At 42.8% G+C, this 21,705-nt stretch overlaps 1 protein-coding gene across 2 annotated transcripts; it reads left to right on the forward strand.

Annotated features, from left to right (window-relative positions):
* The first annotated feature begins 520 nt into the window (after window positions 1-520).
* lcorl (ligand dependent nuclear receptor corepressor-like) lies at window positions 521-21,659 on the forward strand. 2 transcript variants are annotated; one of them, XM_075462869.1, is made up of 8 exons: window positions 521-637; window positions 1,545-1,610; window positions 4,118-4,206; window positions 5,203-5,329; window positions 8,630-8,851; window positions 8,985-9,057; window positions 14,531-19,686; window positions 19,819-21,659. In XM_075462869.1, the coding sequence occupies exons 1-8, from the start codon at window positions 544-546 to the stop codon at window positions 19,824-19,826; spliced, it is 5,835 nt and encodes a 1,944-aa protein (XP_075318984.1). In that variant the 5' UTR covers window positions 521-543; the 3' UTR covers window positions 19,827-21,659. The 2 variants fall into 2 exon arrangements, with proteins under 2 accessions (XP_075318984.1, XP_075318985.1); XM_075462870.1 differs by lacking the exons at window positions 14,531-19,686; window positions 19,819-21,659 and adding an exon at window positions 10,003-13,918.
* The last annotated feature ends 46 nt before the right edge of the window (window positions 21,660-21,705 follow it).

A 21,705-nucleotide genomic window follows, 5' to 3' on the forward strand; every position in this document is an offset into this window, starting at 1 on the left:
CCCCTTTCTGTCTTCTCAAACCCCAGCTGCTCGAGGCGGATGGCCACCCTTCCTGAGTCTGGTTCTGTCAGAGGTTTCTTCCTGTTAAAAGGGAGTCGTTTCTCTCCACAGTCGCCTCAGGCACGCTCAGGGCGGGAGATTGGACTGAAGACAAGTTTCGGTGCAATCTGTTGGATAGATAGATAGATAGATAGATAGATAGATAGATAGATAGATAGATAGATAGATATCTTGAATTGGACTTTATTATCTAAGTGCCTTGAGATAATATTTGTTGTATTTGGCGCTATATAAATAAAAATGAATTGAATTGAAATATATTACTTGCACAAGTTGATTAAAGAGCAATAAAAATGCACGTGCACATTACAATTTATGTCTACGTAAATGGTGAACGATCGTGGGCACAGATGGCTGGTAATTCAATGCCTAAAAGCAAACAGAAGACGCTCCCCTGGTGGTCACTGATGGCACCACAGCCGGTATGCTGCAGCCTCTCCGTGTGGCTAAAACAGAGGGAGAGAGAGGGGGGTAGGAGCGAGAATGGCGGCCGTGCAGTGCACCAAATGCACGGCAGAAAGGAAAGGTTTTCGGCGGGAACTTGATTCTTGGCGACACAGACTGGTCCACTGCGTTGGTACGAACCATAAGCAGTTTGTTTTATTGTACAAAATTTGTGGAATTCAAAGACTTTTGCCCAACAGCAGAGGGATCGCTGTATCGAGCTATGTTGTATTGCTAGCTTATGCTAGCTAGCTAACCATTGCTAGCTAGTAGCCCATAGCACCATTGGAGGTGAAGAGCAGCGGCTAACATTTACTCGATAGCTCTTACGTGTTGACTCCCTTTGTTTGTCCCATGAGCTAGCTAGCAGCCCACCGGTGTCGGCTCTTTTAGGCGTTTTTATGTAACCGAGAAGGTTTCATTCATCCATCTTTAAGGCGCATCGTTTTGTTTGTCCAATGTACTATTGATGTTATCGGGCTTTGTTTACTGACACACTCAATTTTTTTGGCTATGATAATACGATGCTAAGCTAAGGTAAATGTTAAGCTGTCATTTGGGGGAGGGTACTGTTGATGCGTTAGGAAAGCTAATGTCAGTACAATGTAATAAAAGTATTCGCTTCATGAGTCCCTTGTCGCGTTTTTTTCTGTGCTTAATTTTATGTTGAACACAGTTTTTAATGCTACGGAAAGCTGGAGTATGAACGCAAGGCTAGCTCAGTCTAAAAAAAAAACTGTTTATCCCGATTAATCGTGAACACCGAAATCCGAATTCACATAAAATCACATCATCATCACCGCTGTCCATAATTCTGTGTCCTGTTGGCTAAGTGGAGACTGATAATCACTGAAAGTGTCTTTCTGAAGTTTATAACGTGTTGTAGCTGCACAGTTGTCAGGAAAAATACGTTTTCTTCGTAGACCTTGTTTGGTTTTATGGAAAGCTGAAACTGATGGAACAGACTGTACCAAAATTGTCTAGTATTTCAAGCGTCTTGTTCATATCAGAACTGACACTCTGTTAATTTTGTCTTGCAGGGTTTGAATGTATTCTGGAGGGAATCTATGGCCCAATGCTGCTGAAAGACCTCAATTTATTTGTTGGTGGGTTATTGATAGTGTACATTTAAACACATTAGTAATTTTTTATATCCATACCAAACCATCCATTAGTTGTTTCTTTATCTTTTAACATGCCAACCCTACATACATAGTAATTGCTGCAATGTAAAGCAGAATCTCTAACGGTTCATGAGGGATTGAGCTGCCGCATTCAGTATTGTCCTTCTTTTTTTTTTTTTTTTTAAAGTGTAACGATGCTCATTTATATTGAAAAATATGACTGAGAAATAACAAAATGCTCCTGATCACTGCATGAAAAGCAGAGTTGTGATGTGGCTTAGTTCCTTTAAGCTCCCCAGTAAACCTTGACATTGAACAAGAATGCACAATATTAAGACCTTCTCCCACGTGAAATGCAGCTGTCGTCAACAGACCGGCGCATTTCCTGCGATATGTTAAAAATATCTGCTGTAAGGAAAAAGAGGGGGGGTTGGGTGTCCACAGTGTTTTGGTGGTCTAAATTCAGGGTCACTGTGACACATAAAGGAGTCATATGTTGATAATCACATAGTTTTGTATAAATGCCTTACAGAAAATTACGTGTTGCTATGTTGTATCCAAAATATCCATGTTACGGTGACATAGTGTCCCACTAAAACACTTTTTCTGGCCATTTTTCAATGCTGTAACTCAGGAACACAAGGGGATACTGTAACCATATTTTTTATCAGTTGATAAATGAGGTCTGGATGTACAACTTAAGTGTATTTTATATCAATCTGCTGTATTTCCTGAAGAGTCCATGGCTCAGAATTTTTTTTTTTTTTAGCTCGCTTGGAGGAACATTCATATTTTAGTCATTATCTGGCATTATCTGCCACTGGCCCCTGTGCTAGTTCATCAAAGTGTTACTGTATTCTGATGTATTGTTACTGTCCGGTAAGGGGGACAAGGACAAGAAAAAAAACAAGCAAGTGCTATTATTAAACTATTAAACATAGTAACACAACTACTAAATCATTGTAGACCTTTGAAAGTAGCCAACTGGACTTAATCAAGTAGTCACCTGTTTGATCAGCAGTTGGCACTTTTGGAATATTTTGTATGTATGCGCCGCCAGTGAACTCGGCACTTACACCCAGTTGTGATATTTTTTTGGGAGACAGTAGACCACCTTTTCTTCCTACTGTTGTTGGCCTTTAATACTTCCTTGACATTATTTGCCAATTTGCTGGCTTAAGTAAAACATAAAAGTGAAAATATAGCAAGAAACCACTCCTTGTCAGAGATTTGAGGACAAGCTTCAAGACCAGCATCGCACGTGAAATGAGACGGTGGATGTTCAATCCTTTTCCAATCTGTGGCATGCATCATGGGGGTAGCAGTGCAGACCCAGTGTCACTGGTGTGAGCAGGCCAGTAACAGCCAAAGCAACTTGCCTGACATAATTTATTACTGGGACTGTTCGCCAGCCAACGGGTGGCCCTGTCCATCATTTAAATTGCAGTTTAGGCGTGAGGCGGGGTACAGTGAGTGCGTCTCACTTCAAACAAAAAACAATAAATAAGGATTAAATAAAACGTACTTCCACAACATGCTGTATTCTAATTGTTCATTAAAGGTGTTCTAAGTCAACAGATTATGTTTTTGAAAAGTCTAGATTTTGAGTTGATTGGCCTCTTGAAGTTGGCCATCCAGTCGCCAGTCTTTTTCTTTCTTTTCTTTTTGAAGAAAAAAAAATAAACGCATCCATGGAGACGACCTCAAATATTGCCTAGGTTGGAAACATTCTATTTTTGCGGGGAAATCTGATTTTGTCTACTCTCCTCATTATGTTAGTCCGAAACAGAATCTTTTATAGGTATACTGATCATTGCAAAGTTATGTCCCCTCCCCCATTCATGTGTATGTACTCGCATGAACAATAACCCTTCATTGTTCCAATCGTCAAGGCAACTCGTGATGAGCTGCTCAGTGAAAATATTGAGTGGGATGCACTCCGTCGCCCCAGGCTTCCATACTCTGCTTGTTCAAGCCGCAGACTGTTGTGTCTCATTGTACACGATAAAGCCAGCTTCTAATCTGACCTCTGCATAGGTAGGGTTTTCACAGAAAACCTCCCGCCGCTAGTTTGTGTTGATATCCACTATGACAGTGAACTCAACACCTGAGAACAAGATCTGGGCCCATAACGTAGATCCTGGATTCCACCTGGTAAAGCCTTGCGATGAAGAGATCTGAGCTCCACATGTTGCCCGTCCTAAAAACTGAGACATTTTATGTTTATGACAGCAGTAAGCTTGCATATCTACTCACTTGTCTTAAATGACCTGGGGGGGGGGCTTCTGTATCACACATGGCCAAAAGTACAGTTTTTAAATGTGTCAGCAGTTTGCCAAGAGCTTTTATGTTATAAAACTCTGTGGAGATGCAGTTTGGAAACCACTATTGACTCTTATCATATTATGTGTACAGAAACTCCAGTAGGAGTTTGTTTGATCCATGATTGACGCTAATTTATTAGTGTGTGTGCTGTTTTCTTCTTTCAGACTGTGAACCTGAAGAAGTAGGTGATTGGTCCCCAGAAGCAAGCCGCTCTCAATGTTCATTCTGTAACCTTCCACTGGACAAACTCAGTGTAAGAATTGCTGTCAAGATTGCCAACTACTATCTCTAAATCAAGTTTCTTTCAATTTCTTCAGGTCCGCGACTTTATTCAGACACATTTCTCATCATTTCCACATTTACCTGAAAATTCACATTTGGATGAAGTATTATAAACCCCCTGAACTTCGAGAGGTCACATTTCTGATATATACAATCTAATCATGTCATTCAACAATATATCCATTGATCACATAAAAACAAAATGGGAAGAAGAGCTGGGATCTCAGTTATCAGATGCTGAACGGGACGGGGCACTGACCTTGGTAAATGGAACCTCCTCGTGTGCACGACTGGATCTGACTCAGTTTAAAGTTCTGTGATAAGGCCAACCTGGCCAAAATATACTCTTAACATGGATGATTTATATGGCCGCTGTGGACAAACCTGTCTCACATGTTTTGGTCATTTTCTACACTGAGAGAGTTCTGGACATCAGTATCTGGGCTCCTAAATGAAGCCTGATGTTTTAGACCTACAGCCCAGCCCTATGAAAGCCATATTTGGGATCTCTGGGAGTGAATTCTTAATATCTAAGAGCAAAGAAAATGTATTCGCTTTAGCCACCTTGATAGCAAGGTGAAGAATATTATTGAATGGAAGAAAAAAAATCGCCACCAGAGCCCTCGATATGGTTCCAGGATATGTTGATTTTTCTTTCTTAGAGGGTCAACCAGTAAGTTCTTCAGAACCTGGGATTCCATCACCAGTATTCAACAGTAAAGTCAAATTTTTGTGTTTAATTCTTCATGGGGCTACAGCGTGCTGACAAGACAATATAAAACCGTACTGTTGGTATTGTGTTTAATTATTTAAAATGACCAAAATACTTGTCAAAAAAGGTTGTCAACTAATAACGGTAGTATTTTGCCTTGGAAGTGCCCAGTCAGCGATGTTTGGTTCTTGCCAGATATTACACAGGAGTGAAAAATCTATCAATTATTTGGTCCTTTTTTTTTTTTCCATGTAGGATCCAATACCTGCAGCCACGTCACCTCCCTCCTCCCCCTCTGATTACTCTCCTTGTCAGGCCCTGACCATCTGTGAGAGCAGCCAGTCAGCACACAGGTTCCTCCAAGCTGTGTTTCATAAGAAAGGTGAGGCTGTTTATTTTCGCCATGTTGCACATGGCAAAACGTTATCAACTTTTGATGTGCCAAAAATGACGCCATACACCTGTAGCTGTGATGCCAATACATCTGCAAGTAGTACCGAAATTTGTTTAAGAAATTGGACAACAGTTTAATTGTTTATATTTATTAACTATTTTTTTCAGAGGCCTTTTTTCCCTCCCTTTTAAAAAAGAAAAAAAGTAGGGTAATGGTATACATTTGCATTGCATATTTTTTCCATTGCAGACTGATAGACATGCAGTCTTCAAAACAACGCACATGCTCTAAATGTGACGCTTATATGTTGATCAAATGCCTATTGGTTGAAAGTTAACTCGGGCTGGCTAGAGCTGATAAGTCGATTTCACAACAAAGAGGACGACGCCCCAAAGACCATAAAGGACAAGTGAAAAGCTCAGACAACAGCTGCACTGGACAATCCTGATGATAGTTTTGTGCCACCAAAATGGCAGATCCATGTCTACTTTGACTTGTGTCTTTTCCACAACATGGCAAAGCAAAAATGAGAACATCAGCTCCATCACAACTCCCTCGTTTTTTATGAGACTGCACTTATGGGGCAGTGAAATGCTCTAACATGCAACAGAGAGCATGCGGGGATCTATGTTAGCCCTTTAGAATTGCTGCTCCCAGTCAGTTTCCATCCAGTTTCCAGTCAGTGGGATTCTCCCCTTCCTTTCCTGGAGTTTGCCTCCTTTTCACCTACACCATGTTGTTCATTCAGTTGTGGTCTGTCACTTTCTTAACAAAAAAAATAGAAAGAAAAACACAATTGTTCGCCAAAATATCACGTATATCTGATGCCAAAAAGATAGGTTGTGCAAATCTCAGCACCAGCATTAACAGAATGCACATCTGTAAAGTATTAAACATATTAACACAACTACTAAATCGCTGGAGTTAAACAAGTAGTCGCCTGTTTGATCAGCAGCTGGCACTTGTGGAAAACTTTGTATGTATTGCATCACTGGTAAACTCAGCAGCAGGCCACAACCACTGTTGTTGCGAGGAGTCGCACGGACGATTTAAGATTATGACAATCTGTATTTCAGTTACTGTGAAACTCACTGTTAAAAAAGAAAAAAATCGCTTCCATCATTTTTCATCATTCATTCCATAATTTTCTAATGCAAGTTTTTACAGTTGTTGCAACATTTATTCATTTTATTTTCTTTCCAAGAGCTCGTAACCTGGAAATGACAGTTTTTGATGTTGTTTATGTGTTCTGAGCAGGTAAATCTGCATTTTTATTTACAATGTCAATTTCTTTTTCTTTTTTTTCATTTTGCAGGGTATTGTTCTTTTTAAATGAACAAACACATGAAATGATTTGGATAGAAAAGAAAAAAAACGAGTAAAGCACCCGCAGAGCTTTTTTTTTTTTCTTGGTTGAAAAGATTTCTAAAACACATCTGGAGATTCACAGACATCTGGGCTAAATTTGGTTTAAAGTGAACGTCTTGTAGACTACTATAGCCTAGTTGAAGACCCTGATAAAACAGTAGCATCTAGCCCGGATTTCACCAAGATTGCCTGTATAAATGACGACCAAATTAGGATTCAAACTTGAAACCTTCTCCATACAATCACTGCTTAATGCGCTGAACGGCCACACTGTTAAATTTGGATCTGAGGGGTTTCTATCCTCAATACCCAGTACGTCATCTTCCAGTTTAACAATTGCAAGAAAAGAACAAACGATTCGTATGAACGAGATAAAAAAAAAAACTGGCAGAAAGTGAAACGGTTCGAGAGAGACGCTCCAGTTTTTAAAACCACACTATTGTTACATCAGGCTTCTCTGCTAATGAAAAGTTGTCTTGGAAATGAATCAATGCGTGTTTGAAATGGTGAGATTATTTCAGGCCGCCTTCATACGAACAAGAACAATCGAGTGTTGTGGATTGAGAAAGTTGCCAATATGATGTTTGCTGTTTCATTTTAGGACAGGGGTGGCTCTCCCTCAGTGAATTTAATGTTTAGGATAGGAAGCGTTTATCTCTATTTAGAGTAAATATTTCTCCAGAGGGCTTCGCAACGAGGGATCTTTCACGGTCTGAATTCCGTCACAGATGGTCACCAGACTCCCTTTAAAAATCAGTTCATTATTGTTAGTTGATGATCAGAGGAAAAATGTTCTCTTATTACGGTAATTCTTAATTATTTTCACTATTTGTAAAAACAGCGTAGCCAGCATACCGTTCAGTGTGTGCGCGCGCTCTTTCGTCAAGTTAGACACACAAACTGAGCACCTCAGGCTCTAAAAAAGTCTGGTTTTCAGATGATTCTGTGTGCAAAAACAAAGCTATTTGTATATTTTATAAATGAGTGGCTTTAAGGTTCTATCTATTACCTCAGAGACAGATTGGACATTTCCAGTTTGTTTTCACGGCAACGCACATGCTGTTTTGTCTAATTTTTCATATTTTGAATTGACATTTGCAAAGTTTATACAATGCATTATTTATTTTGTCCTTCTAGATGGTGGTACCTGTACAGTTTGAGTCAGCTACACTGAAGTTTGCCATGCATACACATTCAGTTTGTCAAATAATTGGTCTGCACGTCTAGACATGCGATTCTCCTGCAGAGTATCCTCAAAAGAGCTATCCATGCTGTTCTTTGAATGGAAGGTTGATTTGATCCCACTACATGTATGGTGTAAGCAGTGGCTATATACTTGCCAAACCAAATACTGATTTGACCAATGATGGCTACCATCTATTGCACTGGCTGGACACTAGATTAGTGAGGCTATCTACTAGTATACAAATGCTGGTGATCCGCTATACCACACGCTTAGATAGTTAATTGGCATGTCTATGCCGGTAACTATCATTCTGAGGCTGAGGCTAGCAGCTGACTAAATTGTCTACTGATGTGGTTACTAGCATGCTAAAGCTAGCTAAATTAACGAATGATTTGGCTTGTCTTCTGCGTTAGACGCTGGCTAATTATTGGTCAAATTAGTAGCTTGCTTTGAAGGGGATATATTTTCCATTCCAAGTATAAAGCCTCTGCTGACTGTTTTGATAGTCTTAATTTTGCCAATTTGTCAGCTTCACATTTGTCAGACACACATGTCTCGCATATCGGGGAAGCAGTAACCTTTAATTTGGCCTAAAAGGCTAGTGTTATCTTACTAAACTAGACAAAGCAGATGCACCAGTTAGCTGATTTATGCTTGATCTGATAAGCTGATAAAGTTAGGTCGCTGACTCGGCTAACATAATTTTGACTCCCATCCATATTTTTGCTCTTCAGATGTGCCCACAGACTGTGATTCGAACATACCTCTGGTTGCCCAGGAGCTGATGAAGAAGATGATACATCAGTTTGCAGTGGAGTATGCTTCCAAGTGCCTGCTCCGCAACGGTACAAATGGTGTTACAGGGACCTCATCACCTTTGTCAGAAACCCCGGATGCCCCTCTGGACCTCACAGTGAGCCGAACACTGGAGGAGAAAGAGATTGAGCCTGAAGCAGGTAAGTTAAGCAATTTTGAATTTAAAGCCTATATAGAAATGTTCCACCTTCAAAAGTTTTCTGACTGGAGAGTAGAGTTAGAGGAACTTAAATTCCAACCCGGACATTATTAAATTGATTTGTCTTGTAACAGATGGCGCACTCGACCTCTCCTACCGCAATTTGGCCAGCTCAGCAGCTTCGTCATCTAATCACAAAGCCTCAGGGTAAGAGTTTTGTTGAAAATGTATTGCTTTTGACTATAATTTGGTATGCAAATATGTGATCAAATGAATGCGAAAGAAATCTAATTACCGTTAAACCTGGGAGTTCCTCATAAATTCAACAAAAGATTTACTTGATTTAAGCATTTTGGTCAAGATTCATTTGGACTAAATCATTGCATGTGAGGAAATTCCACTAAATTAGTTTAGCACTGCTGACCACAGCTTGTTCTCTCAAGTCAAGAGCATGACAGTGTAGGTTAGCATCAATATTGTCGTATATTGCTGTTTTTTTTTAATTTTTTTTTTTAACTTGCTTTATTTAAATGAGCCAGCTGATATATCCTCTGCCCGAATCATTTCCTTACTTCTATTTTCTTGAAGTGAATTCGTAATTACAAGTCATTCTGAGCTAGTTTGTGTTCATTGTTTTGCTTTTTATGGGGTTGACTCTTTTATCTCTTGACCGGTAACGTCACAGCACAGGCCGTATTACCATATTTGCCATCCGCTCAGGATTGTAAAACGAGAACATTGCAGTACTTCACAATGGTTTTACTTCCGTTTTTACTGATCCACTTATGAGTTTGAATATTCAACTTTCAAGAATGTAGGAGTCTCACTGGAAATCACAAAACGACAGGGGTTAAATGTGGGCGCCAAAGTAACCCCAGCCATTCACAGACTGTCCCACCTGGACGTGAAGAGGCTTTGCCACACACAATGAATGCGTGTGCGTGACAGACACACAGCAGCAGTGTGTGTTTGAGGGCCCAGAAACAAACTGAAATCATACAGACATGAAACTAACAGTCGCAGTGATGTTACCAACACAAGGCATAAAGGAGTGGACCCCTGGGTCTACATCACCCCTGTCCCCTATGCCAAAATCAAACCCCCCTCCATCTCCTCCATCCTGACCCTGCTGTTTGGTCCTCCCATCCCTAGGAGGCAGCACAGGCAGAAGGAGTACACTGAGAGGAGCTGGGAGCTGTCAGAAGGGTTGCTTTCCAAGGCCCTGAAGGATATCCGTTCAGGGAGGCTGCAGGAGCAGCGGGCTGCTTTACTCTATGGAATACCCCTTCAAACCCTGAGGCAAGGTTTGGACAGCTGGGCTGAGGGGAGGCAGGGGTTGCTGCGCCAACTTACATCAGGAAGCAGAGATTTCAGGGATGAAGTGACATCATACAATGTGATGTCATCAACGTTAGGCGGCGAAGCCCGTCTTGTTCTGCAAAAGGTGGCTGCGTGGGCAGAGCGAGCAGAAATTGGGGGAGGTGCGGAGGAGAATGGAGACTTGAGTTTCCCATTGTCTACTTTTGCCCTCTATCAGCAGAGTGGTCTACAAAAGACCCTCCCTCACTGTTTCTCCCAGCTCAGGGAACCTCTCCAGCCCCCACTTAGCCCAGCCTCTAGTCTGGAGTCCTCTGCACCCCTGCGTATTCCTCAGGTTCGTTCCATGTCTGACTACAACAAGTCGGTCTCAGCTGAGAATTCCAGCGTGGCCGAAAACCTACATCAACGTACCTCATTAACCGAGGGTACTGCCAGTTTGTCTACATCATCTGCCAGACCCTCATCGCTCTTCAAACTCAGACCTCCATACTTGGCACAAGGCTGCCCGGGCAGCGCCAGCCAGCCACCTTATCGTCTGGGACCACGTGGATCTTCACTGGATGAGTCAGAAGATGGTTGCCGCGATAAAGATAAGCAACCTAGAAAGAAACGTGGGAGATATCGTCAGTATGATCATGAACTGATGGAAGAGGCTATCACTATGGTGATGGGTGGTCGCATGAGTGTCTCGAAGGCCCAAGGGGTTTATGGCGTGCCCCACAGCACACTGGAATACAAAGTGAAAGAGCGCACTGGAACACTGAAGAATCCTCCCAAGAAGAAATCTAACTTTTGTTCATCCAGTTCCAACTTATCCGGATCTGGTACCCCGACCAGTTCCGCTAACTCAGGAAGTCTTGCCTCAGCTGCCGACACAAAGAGGTTCTAGACCTCAGAACGCCTCGAACTCCTCAACACTTGAACACATCACCTCTTACAAGATAAATGCTTTTTGGAGACACTTGTTAAAACACAACACATTGCCTTTACGAAATACACGGATATTGATATTCAGGTCATTTAACTGTTTGTCTGTAATGTGATAGTCATACTTTAAGCTGTATTTTTCTAGCATAGTCCTTGGCTGTATTTGAAGCGTCTGCTAGATGCAGCATTTTTTTTTCAAGAGCAGTTTTGTTTACAGGAGCTGCCAAACTCGGCAGACTCCTCACAGTTTTTATTACTCACACTTAAAGATTTTTGTAGAATTTAGCTCGCTTTTTTTATCCGTTTCTTGCTGTCAACAAATCCCAAACTGAAAAATTTTAGACATTTTTTAACCCATTTACTCAAATAGGTTGCAGCACCACTTGTGAGGAGCATTCAAAAACTGGTTTTAATCTTGTTTGGGGATTTGTTGGCAGTAATGAGATAAAAAAAAAACATGCCATCATTCTCCATTAAGCCCTCTGGGCCATGACTTGGTTTTCATGCTGTATTTCTTGCCGTTAAAAGATTTCTTTTCTAGGAGAAGCTGACCACAAATGTGGTCTAAAAGGCTGCTGAGGATCAATTATGATAAACACAGTTGTGGACCTCTTATAGTTACGAATTAAAGTGTGACTCTCACATTCGCTAGTTGTTAAATTATTAGGTTATTCAGGTTTGATTCAGTTCTTAAAGCTCCTCTTTAAGGGAGCATTGATGATTGTCAAAAGTTAGAACCTCGTTGCTATTGCTAGACACCTCTTCAAACAGGGAGATTGTACAGTACAAAATGCTGTGGTGGCTACATCTTAATTGTGAGTTTTTACTCGAGATCAGCTTAAAGCCATTTTGTGTCCACGTATTTTCCCTGCTCGTGAGTGCGAGCTGGTCTGAACACTGTATTGAGGGTAGTTGGAATGCAAATGCGCAGCATGTTTAAAAAATGTGCGCTGATAAGCTTGGGAAATGTCCGTTAATGTTTGTGTACTGTTTGTGAGGGATGTTCCTTTTATTATCACGTGTATTTACTAACTCTGCTACTGTAGCTGTGTTAATGCTAACCTCATACATGACTGCTGCTTAACTTTACTGGACTGTTTTCCTGACACAATTATGCGTAGCTTTGTCAAAAACTCATAGCGACAGAAGATTCAAAGATGCAGTAAAGTGCATGAGCCTAAAAGACAGATTAGCATATGTTGCATGTATAGGTTTCATTATTATTATTGATGGTGAATCGTGTTGGCGACTTAAAGCTATGGTAGTGAAAGGCTTTAGTGAAAAGTTGCCATTGTGACCATATTATTATTATTATTATTGAGGCTTTGTTTCTTTGTGTTGTGAAAAAGCTAAATGTTGCGTCTACTTGCGTTTCTGCCTCTCAGATGGGCCTATCTCCATTTCTAATGCTACTACCAAAGCAGCATTTCAGGGTTAGCCACACAAAGCTGCTTTGATTTGTTTCTGCTGGAATGTCAGGCAGTTTCTTACACTCACTAACCTCATTGTCACATATACCTCTGAACTTAACTGAACTGCCTGGAACACCCCCCCCCCCGTGTTGGGTTTCACATCAAGTCTTTTGTCTTAAGGTACCAGATTTCCTCTTGCTTAGGAACACTGATAGCTCTTTATCTCTCCAGGAACATTTCCTAGTGTAAATTTATTGACATTAGCAACACTTTAATTGTGTAACAAATTGATGATACACAAAGCCATTTGATGGTGTCAAAAGTAATTAGGAATTTGGTTGAAAATGTTAACTATGTGGGTTATCTTTGATCGTTCTGAGGGTAATCATAAAGCTGTAGTTTTCCCTTTTTTAAAAAAACAAAAACAAACACTTTGTTGGTTGGGGGGGGCACACAAACAGTTTGTGGCATTTTAGTCTTTGTAACTCTGGGAGCTACACTAATATTCCTGAATGTATGTGGGTACATGTTGCCTGTTTCCCTGGCAACTCCAGGGGGCAGTTTGCAAACAAGCCCACAGACCCTTTGAGAAATCGCAAAACCTTTTTGTACAGGCTTAATTGCAATATATTCTGGGGGGAAAAAAGCACCTGGGCTTTGAAATGAAGGTTGTATTTTATTTAAAAAAAAACAACAACAAAAAAAACATTTTTCTCTGCACTGCTGGCAAATCCGTTTAGCAGCTTGATATGAATCTGATATTTATGCATAACTTAATCATTGCACTATGATTTATTAGACATTTTATTGTAGAAGCCTGTTTGTAATATTGCATACTTATTTATTGATTGTGTGTAAGAACTGTGATTTTTGGTTTGATAGTAGTGGTTTTTTGAACTTTAAAGGAGCACTTTGATCATATCACGTGATATGTGTATTGCTACAAACTGCATGAACGCTTTTGTAATATTTGCTTCTATAATTTATTTAGTCCAGAAATTACACTCCTGACTGTTGTGGTTGTTTAGTGCTTAAGTTGCTGTTAAATTATTTGAGCGGTTCGTAGAAACTGATTCGATAACTGCCACAAGCTCAACAATAACACTACCGAATGTAATGCTACATTCAGGTTGAGTCCCTGCACGGTTGGTACTTGAATTGCTGGAAAACGTTTAAAATGTGTTACACTTTAATTGCATTTAAATGTTATTAAGCTGCCGAAGTTGATTCTGCAGCGGAAAATGCTGATTTGAACATGATGGGGTGTTTTTGAACGGTTTGTTGGAAAAGGTGCTGTTGAGAAAAAACACGTTTTAGTTTGAGCGTTCCAACAATCGTTCCTTCTGCTCTCAGCAGAATGTCGACATTTGCCTTCAGCAGCTCATCAATAAAACAGTTCACTAATTTAAGACGTTTCCTGTTATGATTTTCCTCACAGCAGGGTCCGCTTCAGAGTCTTGCAGATAATTAACTTTTGACGAGGACAGTTGTTTTTAGAAGGACTGACGTTTCGCGCTAACAAATTCCAGTCTTAAAAACGGTCAACTTGCCCTCCCCACATAGAAACTCCCATCATAGTAGCAGCAGGCTACTGTGGTTTTGAAAAATGTTTGAGGAAAGAAGAATGCCTTTTACGAACTTCTTTCAGAAAAAACTGCTGTGGTGTTGAAAGCAGCTCAAGTTTTTTTTTTTTTTTTCCTTTTAGTGTCTTATGGGCATTACATTTATTGTCTGTACTGTTTCCTGTTATTCTACCTTTTACACAGAGTTCCAAACCTTTTGGGAACAGGGTTTCTAATTCACAGAAGGCTAAAATTAACCTCAGCATGTAGCCTGCAGTAGAAGACAAAAAAAACAAAAAAACACTGAGGGGTCGGAGATGAAGCAGGATTATTGGGTTTGTCCTGAGAAAAATATAAAGATCAGAATTCTGTGCATCATTTTTGTTGTCTCTTCTTTGAACCTCGGCTCAGTGTTGAGTAAAGCCTCCTAAACCCAGTTTTTGCATTCTTGCCCTATAGTTGCCGGCTGTCGTCTGTCACAGAAGAAATGGGAGATCTGGGACTGCGAGGGACTACGTTTCGTCAGAGTTCTGCGCTGGAAGCTGTTCTACGTTCTCTCTGCCCAGCTCACCAATCTTTACTCTATCAAATCCTGAAGCTAGCGCACCAGGAAAAATTGCTGCCGTTCCTTCATCGCAGACAAGTCGGTCAGACTGAATCCCACTGCTGTCACTGTGGCGTAAGCCCACAGGATAACATTACACCTCATTCAGTCAGTTGTAGTGAATGTAAAGCCCACAATCCCAGCCTGTGCTGCCCTTCAACTGACTGGGATCCTCAAACTCACTGCAGCCCCGCGTACCATTCAGGAGCCTCAAAGTCCAGCTGCAGCATCCATCATCACTCTTTCAGGGGCTGTAACAGTGAAGGCCAGCGGGGCTCAAACTACAGCTGTGTGCAGAGGTGCAGGACGGAGAGCTATAACGTTCTGTGCTCCAAGAGGCTGCACTGCCTTGCCTGCCGAAGCCAAGCAGTGGGCCACATAAACAACATGGTGAATTCATTTGTATCTGCTCCTCTGTTATCCCAGTTCTCGTCGTGTTCTCCCTCATCTAGGTTATGCGCATCAGTAGGTTGTAAACAAAACGACGGGCACTCTTGTTCGTGTTATCCAAACCACATCTGTCCGCGACCCGTCAAGAATACAGTGGAAGGATGCATTGGAGAAGGGGATCGTCATTGTCCTGTCCTGAGCAGGGAGCAGAGCCCTTCTCCTCCCCCTCTTTCCCCAATCCCCTCAGACTTCGATAAGAAAATGGACGAAAAGCCACCGTACCTCCTTCACCACAGACAAGTGGAGGAAGCTGACCTAGCGGGTAAAAGCAGTCCTGTATGTGTCAGTCAGGCTCAGCAGAACCCAGGCGGGTCTTCGCTGCAAGAGGTTGTGAATCGCTTCAGTCAGAAACTGGAGATCATCACCTCTCTAGACAAAGACCCTGCTCCTCTTTCCACAGGCAACTATGTTTCTGAGAAGGAGCAGCCACAGTTTCCCTCTACCAGTCAGAGCCTGCAGCGTCACGCCGACGCTCATCTGACTGAAATCATCACCACGGTGCTTCACACCGGCAGTGCTAGCGACTACAGTCTCAGCGAGCTGTTCGACAAACATGACAACAGGGAGCCCAAGTCACCTAATACTCGTTCCCGTCGACGCAAGGAGGTCTTGGTTGCTATAGCAACCCGTGCTGATGATGCTTCTACCAGAAGGCATACTTTACAAATTAAACGGGATCTCGCCATGTTTGATCAGTCTTACAATAGGAGAAAGAGATCCACAGCAAAGAAGGCGAGACTCAAAGATGTGTCTGTTGTTTCTGTAACTTCATCAGGTACTTCATCAGACCCTGATCTAAATAAAGCGGTGTCTAAAAGAGAAACTGAAGTTGGTGTAGAACCTGTGGAGAACCACAGGGAGGGAACACCGACCAAGCTCACCGCAGAAAGAGACGGGGAGAAAGGTAAAGAAGAGATACAGGCAGTTATAGTAACAGAAGAACTCAGGCTTGTTAAAGGAGAGGAGAGAGAAAGAGAGATATCTTGTGGGAAAAAAGAGCTTGTTTTATCAAGTACTCTGATACACCAGGCCGAGCAAGAGAGCAGAGATGGAACACAAGGCTCAAGACATGTACAAACACCTGTGGAAACAGTGACTGCAACCATGACTCAGTATGGTAGTCTCTGTGGAGAAGATTGTAAAGGTATCAGTGTGGCATGTGATAAGAGCCTTGAAGAAGCTCCATCAGTTCAAAGCTTCAGTAAAGACAACACACCTGGTAAAGATTCTGATAGTGCTGTTAGAGAGGGACAAAAGTGTCAGTCAGACCGCTCCGGAGGAGTAAGAAGATCCACAAGAAGTAAAGTCCCTCCACAGTGGATTTCCTCTTATGTCACAGACCCCGGAATGTTCTCAGCTGCAAGTTTCCCTGAAAGCATCTTGAACGACACGACAAAAAACTCCAAGGCTTTGACATCTAGCATGTCGCATTCTTTAACCAAAAATAGTGATGCTGACGATGCCCAGCCTAAACCTGATGCCCAGCCTAAACCTGATGCCCAGCCTAAACCTGATGTCCAGCCTAAACCTGATGTCCAGCCTAAACCTGATGCCCAGCCTAAACCTGACGCCCGCCCGTCCTCACAGGAGCACAAAGGAAAGCTTGCCTTTGAATCGACACAAAAAGAGCAGTGTGAAACATCTGACGCAGAGATACAAGAGCAGTGTCGGGGCCTGCCGCAAGCAGTGCCAATCAAAGAGGAGGTGTTTAAAAAACCCAGCCCAGAAAAAAGAATAGAAGGCAGCAGCTGCACTCCAAGTAGGAGACTACGATCATTTTCAAAAACACTACAGGTTTCTAACATACCCAAAAATCCATCAAATATCGATTTCTCTCTCAAGCCTACCTGCGTTGAGAACCCTTCCACTTACCAAATCCAGTACACTAGTCCAATTAAACTTATGTTTGTATCACAAGTAAAGATTAAGGAGGGAGTTAAATATAGTCTCAAATCAGCAGGTTCCAGTACACACGCAGAAGAACCCTTTGACCCCTGTGAAGAGTCCTCATGGGCAGGAACACCTCAGAAGCACAAAAGCCAGAGCAACGAGTGTGCAGCATCACAAGTAAGATCTGTTCTTTCGCCACCAAAATCTGCCTCCTCACGAACGAGATCTACATCCTCTCCGGCCAAGTCGGCATCTTTGCCTGCCAAATTGGCTTCCTCGCCCAGGTCGGCCTCCTCGTCACCTAAAAATGCCCTCCGAAAATCTGGCGATAGTACTCCACCCAAGTATTTGTCTGCGACTGAGACTCGGCGATCCCCGAGTGACTTGCCATCTCTCAATGAAACCACTCCTCCAAAACGACGTCCAGGCCGGCCAAAGAAGCTGGGACCACATTTGGAACAAAAAGCGAAGAGGCCCATTGGTCGACCGCGTAAGCAAAGGGCTGTGGATTCTGTGCTCGAGGCAAAATCGTCAGACGGAAAATATCTCCTTGCATCTGATGTTGAGGACAATGTGAACAAGAATCTCAAAATAACCGTTTTGTACGGTCGTTCGAGACGAAACAAGCGAATGGTGTCAGAGGGCTTTGACCAGCTGCAAACAGACTTCAGTGATGCGTTGCAAACAGTGGGTCTTAAAAGCGACTTGAGTATTTTATTGCACCGTTCTAAGAAGAGCTTAGCTAGCATCAAAACAGCCCCAGAGGAAGTAAGCTTCGGCATCCCTGCAATGGAGCCGGCTCCTCAGTCTACCAGTAACGTTAAATGTCAGAAGCGGGATGAGTCGACACCCTCCAGGAAACCAGGCAGACCTGCAAAAGTTAAAATCTCTGGAATCTCAGTGACGGTCACTACAGTGTCGCCTCGGCAACGCAAAATTCAGATCAATCAAGATACCGGGCAATCCCCTGAGATACAACTTCATAAGAAAGCACTCCTGTCAGAAGTGAAATCTGCCAAAGAGCCCTGGACAATCAGCCGTCAGTTAACAGGCAAAAGGACTCGAAAGCAGGGAAGGGTAGAAACAAAGAACGAATGTAAAGAGCAACTCCCAAATCAGTCTGCACCAGTGCGACACTCGATGAGGGTGAAAAAACCCTCCATCCATTTCCTGCACGCTGTTGCTACATCCGGTTTTCGATCATACAGCCGCAGTAACGCACTGCTGCGGCGCTCGAAACAGCTTCTGCTAACCAAGGAAAGCAATGAAAGGAGACAAGGGGAGCAACGGTGCGGTGTAGACGCTTCCGGGGAGAAGAGACGGCTCTGCGGACAAGTGAGAGCGAGCATTTCTCAAGATCTGAGCAAAGTGGCTGAGGCGTCGGCAGACTCAGTCTTTAGCCCAAGTAAGACACTAAGGGGGTGGGCGGCATCAGCTGAGGAAGACACGTTGAACCAGGAGCTGGCGCGGCGAATACGCGTCATCTCTGACACATGGGTTGCAGACGCTGCCGAGAACCAAGGCAAAGAAATTACCTTTAATACCAAACTCGACAATAAAGGGAACAGCTCATTAACGGCAAAGTCTAAACATTCCTCTGTGGTCCGAATGCTCTTCGATTGTTCACCTAACAGACCGAGGTCCTGCAGCATGCAGCAGATCTGCTCCTGGTTCATGCAGACCACAGAGACTCAGTCTCTGGCTATCGTCAAGAAAGCAAGCTCCCGTAATCCTTACGAACTGGTGCACTTCCCTCGTTCTACCAACAAGAAAAGCGTTTGCCATAGTCCTCAGGCGGAGCGACTCCGCAAGCACGTCAAGAAGTTTGCCGCAACTGTGCCAAAAAGTCCGTTGCAACATCAGCAGGCTCAACAGCAACTGAGGAGGAGGAATAAGATTAGGCGACAGCTTTTTGTTCCTAGCTATGCGGGAGGCAAACACAGTCTCGGAGTCCTGTGGCAGAGGTGCAGCTCGTCTGGTAAATATCAGGCCGCTCTGGTTAGAGCGAGGTCAAGGTTCCTAACCTGTAAAGAAAGGAAGAGATGGCAAAAGAAGCAGTGGAACAAAAAGAAAAGAAATGCAGCAACAGATTGCTTAAAGGGACTTGCCGCAACTGGACTACAACTAAGTCGTAAAGTATTACACAGATCAGCGAAAGATCGGTTCTCTGCCGGTCTCGAGATCAGCTCTGCCACCTGTTCTGCCGACCAAACTCAGGAACTCGTGGACATACACAAAGAGCAGAAGCTCTGTTCCAAAGCCTGGAGTCCCGAGACCCTGAAGGAGTGCCGGGTGTTTCTGAGGAAGATCAACTCCCCAGACAGTGAGTCAACCGAAGAGGAGTGGGACTCCTGTACTGTGACACTGGATGATGGGTCACCTTCTGCATATGTCTTTGCAGGGAATGAGAGGGAACTGGTAGGAGTTGTTAAAGCTGTGAAAAGTGAAAGAAAAAGGAGCGCAAGTAAGGGGACCGCCTCAAGACAGCAGACGGCTTCTGCCGTTAAATCGGTGCAGAAGCAGGATGCAGTGGCAGAAGGGAGGCAGAGGGGCAAATACAAAGGGCCCGTGGTTGTGTCGACTGATCTGCCACAACCGCCACCAGCGAAGATGTTGAGACAATCGCGAATGAGAGGCCTGACTGGGCCGAGATGGTGCGACTTTGTGTTGGGTAACTACTTTACTTCATTTCCTCAATTTCAAGACATTTACTTTTTATGCATTGAAGTTGAAAAAAAAGCAAAAAATGCTCCTGAAAATGAACTTGTGTTCTTCTTTTCTTTGTTTTCATTAACTCCGGCAGGAAACTAGGTGAAGCACGAGGCCTCCTCTTCCTGGGAAAGAGACTGTGGTTAGATATGGTGCCTTTGGACGTTGAGCTGACCACGTGGACTGACCATCCCACTATGGGTCAGTCTTGCACTCAGCAGTTATGTAGCAGTCTAACTTAAAAGCTTGATGTTGCACTATTTTTATCCATTGATACATATTTGTTTGTTTGTTTGTTTTAGTTTTTTTTTTTCACCCTTGGTCAACTTGCCTTTGTCTATCTGAACTTGTGTCGTAGAACAACTCATTACATCGGAGTTTTATTGGGATAGGTAAAGCTAATGTGAGCCCCGTGGGTGGAGCCGTGCTTTAAGGAAGCTCGACCGCATTGAGAAATATCTGTCTCACCCCCAGAACACACCTCCTTATGTCATTTTACCTCTTCGAGTCACTCCTGCTCTAAAACCTGCCAAGCATATCATTTTAATATTTATTACAATTCTCACTTTAGCATTCTTCAATGATTTTCATTAACTATATTATAGGTTTGGTTGAAAAAAAATATATTGAAATTCTTTCTAAACTTTGTCAATCCGAGCCCTTTCTTTTTCTTGTCTTTTTCTTCTTGTAAGTAGCCAAAAAACACATTTTAATGAAGGACATGTGAGGACCCGCCCCGGCCCCGTCTTTGCTCCAGACGCTGTGTCTGGGCTCCACTTGTACAACTCTGTAGTGCACTGCGATAATTGCGCTCTCCTCTTCTAAAATCTCAGCACCAAATGGGATATTCCCACTGGCAACACATTCAGTCCCAACATCCCGCGAGGGAGGTGTGTGACGTCATGAAGAAAGTGGCATTATGCAGTTGTAGAACGCAGTTCCTGCTTCATTTGTTGGTTTGTGGGATCTGCCTCGTTTCAACTCGAGCTTATCCGTATGTCTCTCACTTTCACCCACAGCTGTTATGTCGCTGCCAGATGTACCTCTTGCACTATTCCATCTGAGATTATTACTCCCACTATACAGATTCCTCCTCCTATATTTTGCACATTGTGTGTCCCACTAGCAACCCCTACTGTAAACCTAGAGAGTCTCTTTGGTGCAATACAAACCCAGATGATTTATCATTGTGTAGAAAATGATTTTATTGCTGACAGATTGAATGGATGTACACGAGCACCGATGGCCCGGGATGTTTCTCCATCTGTTTTTCCGCCGCCACGTTGAGACGTGTCGAGATTTCAACCGATCGAGACCTGAGGCGCCTTGTCGGCTCAGGTCTACTCCCGTTGGTTAGAGGGTATCACCCCTAAACAAACTTTGTTTTCGCACCTGCTTTTTTTTCCCCAACTCTTCAGAGAAGCAGAAAAATAACAAAAAGCTAACAGTAGTGATAGCATTAAAGAATGTTGTTTCTTTTTCAAACTTTATTTACTGTCGAAATGCAGACTTGAGATGTATTGCTGTTCCTCTGGAGTTCTTTTTTTTTTTCCCCTCATGTTGCAGCAAGAGACGCCTGCCTCCACTGGAGCTCTGCTAGGCCTACTGCTCTTGAGACCAAGGTTGATCAATATAAACACATTTTTGGATTGGTTTGTTTTCCTGCCACGTGCTGGAAGACATGTGGGTCCAAAATGTCTTGCTTTTAGCTCAAAACTCAACCCTGTAAAGAGTATTGTGCCTGACTACCCTTGTATATATGTCTGTCACTATGGTTGTTAATTCAGCTTAAGGTAGGTGGGGTGGGGGGCTCACTCCTGTGAGAAATAACCATCAGCCCTTTGTTGGAGAACCTGGTGCTAAAAATCTGTTGTATATTTTCTTTATCGTGTTTTTATACCGTTTATTACAGATGCAACAGAGTTGTCTGTGACTGGATCAATAAAGAGTTTTCAACTAACTTCAGTGTACTGTGATTTAC

This window comes from Odontesthes bonariensis, chromosome 4 (assembly GCF_027942865.1).
Source record: "Odontesthes bonariensis isolate fOdoBon6 chromosome 4, fOdoBon6.hap1, whole genome shotgun sequence".
NCBI lineage: Eukaryota > Metazoa > Chordata > Actinopteri > Atheriniformes > Atherinopsidae > Odontesthes > Odontesthes bonariensis.